This window comes from Solanum pennellii, chromosome 12 (assembly GCF_001406875.1).
Source record: "Solanum pennellii chromosome 12, SPENNV200".
NCBI classification, from domain to species: Eukaryota; Viridiplantae; Streptophyta; class Magnoliopsida; order Solanales; family Solanaceae; genus Solanum; species Solanum pennellii.
Genome location: NC_028648.1, coordinates 60,028,462 through 60,030,905, shown reverse-complemented (window position 1 = coordinate 60,030,905; position 2,444 = coordinate 60,028,462). Strand labels below are relative to the sequence as shown.

Genomic DNA, 2,444 nt, shown 5'->3' with positions numbered 1-2,444 from the left:
TTTACATCTTAGTTTTAAATATTTATAGTTAACTAATTAGTTTAAAGTGTTTGTGGATAAAAATTTAATACAATACTTAAAACACATTCATTAAAAAAGTTGAAAGGTTTTGTTTTCCTTCACTCAAAGTTAATCTTACACTATCTAGCATTATTCTACCAATAAAATGGAACTATCAAGAAATTTAATTTAGATAGTTGTTATTTTTCCTTTTAGCTTTGCAAACTTATTTTTTGAATTACAAACAAAGTTTATTTTATTAATTTCTCATATTATTATCTCGATGCATTCACTTGGAGGTCAGAAAATTAGAGTGTCACAATTAGTAGTAAAACAAAGTAAGAAATCTCAATTAGACATATTTTATTATTTAGTAGTATTATCTTTTAAGAAATAATACACTCATGGGTTACACGTGCAAAGCGCGTGCCCGGAAACTAGTTTAGTCTATAAGTAGGAATAGCCATTAAAGGATTTGCTCTGCTTGTTGCTAATCCAAAGTGCTCCTCAACATCCAATTCACAAGGCTGCATACCATTTGGAAGCTCCCAATCAAAGCAATGCACCAGTTGTGCTACTACAAGATGGACAATGATGATCCCCAACGGCATCGCAGGGCAACTTCTTCTGCCTGAGCCAAATGGTAAAAGTTGGAAGTCACGTCCACGCATGTCTATACTGCTCCCAACAAACCTTTCAGGGAAAAAATTTTCAGGTTCAGGCCAAATATTTGGATCCCTTTGGATAGCATAATAGTTAAGCATGATCCGGGATCCTTTTTTAATGTGGAAGTTATCGACTACACAATCTTTTATGGACTCGTGAGGTATTAGTGGCGCTACAGAATGCAGCCTCATCCCCTCCTTCACAACCATGTTTAAGTAGTTTAACTTCTCCAAGTCTGATTCTTTTACCATTCTTTCAAGTCCTACCACTTCTTCTAACTCTTTTTGGAGTTTCTTCATCACGTGAGGGTGTCGAAGAAGCTCTGTTAGTGTCCATTCTACAGCTGTTGCTGAAGTACCCATTGCTGCAATTAACATATCCTGTTATAGAAAGGAGAAATTAGTACATACAAACCTAATAATATTAGAAGTATCACTACAAGAAAACTGTGAGTTACGTGGAGATTTTCCTGTATGAGAATTTGCAGGAAACTTATTTTCATGATTACTCATGTAGTTCACACTGTTTTTGTAGTGTATATAAATGGGATGAAATAAACGTACGAAAAGGATAGCTTTTATATGATTACGATCAAACTGAAATTCTGTTTCTCTTGATTGCATAATGTCCAACATGGTGTCAACAAAGTCCTTGGATTGCTTCTGATCACGAGACTGGACATGTTCATCGATCATCTTCTCGAGAAACTCATCAAACACCTTTGCAAGATCCTTGAGGCGGCGAGTGAGTCCTTGAAGATCAATTACACCAAGAAAGGGAAAAAAATCACCAAGATTTGGTGTTGCTGATAAATGCTCAACCTCTTTAACAACAGCTTTGAATCCCCTCTTGTCCAAATCTTCATCCATGTACTTCTTTCCAAATACCATCAAGCAAGTCAAGTCAGCACTCAAAGACGAAATCTTTGCACTAACATCAAATACAGCGCGATCATCATTTTTAAGTGATTTGATCATAAGCTCAACTTGCTCCCTTCTCATGGATTGAAATGAATTGATCTTTTGGTTACTCAAAAGGTGCTGAGTGCACAATTTGCGCATGTTACGCCAGTATGGTCCATGCCTTGCGGATATCAGATTCTTCTGTTCATACGCCAAATAATAAGATGCCTCCATATGAGGCCTACTAGCAAAGATATGATCATATGTCTTGAGGACCTTCTCGGCTGCGCCTGCAGACGAGACAACGATTGTAGGTACTAGTCCCAGTCTAACATACATAAATGGACCATGTGTTTTTGCTAGTTTTTGTAAATCTCTGTGTGGATTTTTTCCTAACAAGTGAAGATGTCCTATAATGGGAAGTCCTTTTGGACCTGGAGGATATCTTTTCCTATTGTGGATGTTGTTTAACAAGGTATACACAACAAATATAACAACTAGTGTTGCCCATATAAACGCCATGTCTAATACTTAATAACTCTTTTAGCTTCTAAAATATCTCTACTTGAAAGTGTCTAGAGATCTCAATTATATAGAAAAATCAATGCATTATTTCGTAATGTTAGAAAGTATATTTCGGAAAATGTCCTCCCTAATTAAACAAGTTTCATGAGTGACATTCCACAGTAATTATCTCCTCCCTCGCTACCCTACAACACACCTCACCTCCACGCCCTCACACTCCTAGGGGCCCTTCACCCCCACCCCCCCATAGCGTGCTTATACCTTTCGATGTAAGCAAAAAAAACCAAAAGCCAAAATATTAAAAATAAGCCAAAAGTTATCTCTTCTTTGATTATCTCTTCAAATGCTAAT

General features: G+C 36.6%; 1 protein-coding gene across 1 annotated transcript; it reads right to left on the bottom strand.

Annotated features, from left to right (window-relative positions):
- Positions 1-319: 319 nt before the first annotated feature.
- LOC107006922 (cytochrome P450 CYP736A12-like) lies at positions 320-2,090 on the bottom strand. Its single transcript, XM_015205430.2, has 2 exons — positions 1,230-2,090; positions 320-1,046 (listed from the first exon to the last, which is right to left on the bottom strand). Exons 1-2 carry the CDS (start codon positions 2,088-2,090, stop codon positions 438-440), a joined length of 1,470 nt encoding a protein of 489 aa, XP_015060916.1. The 3' UTR covers positions 320-437.
- Positions 2,091-2,444: the final 354 nt, after the last annotated feature.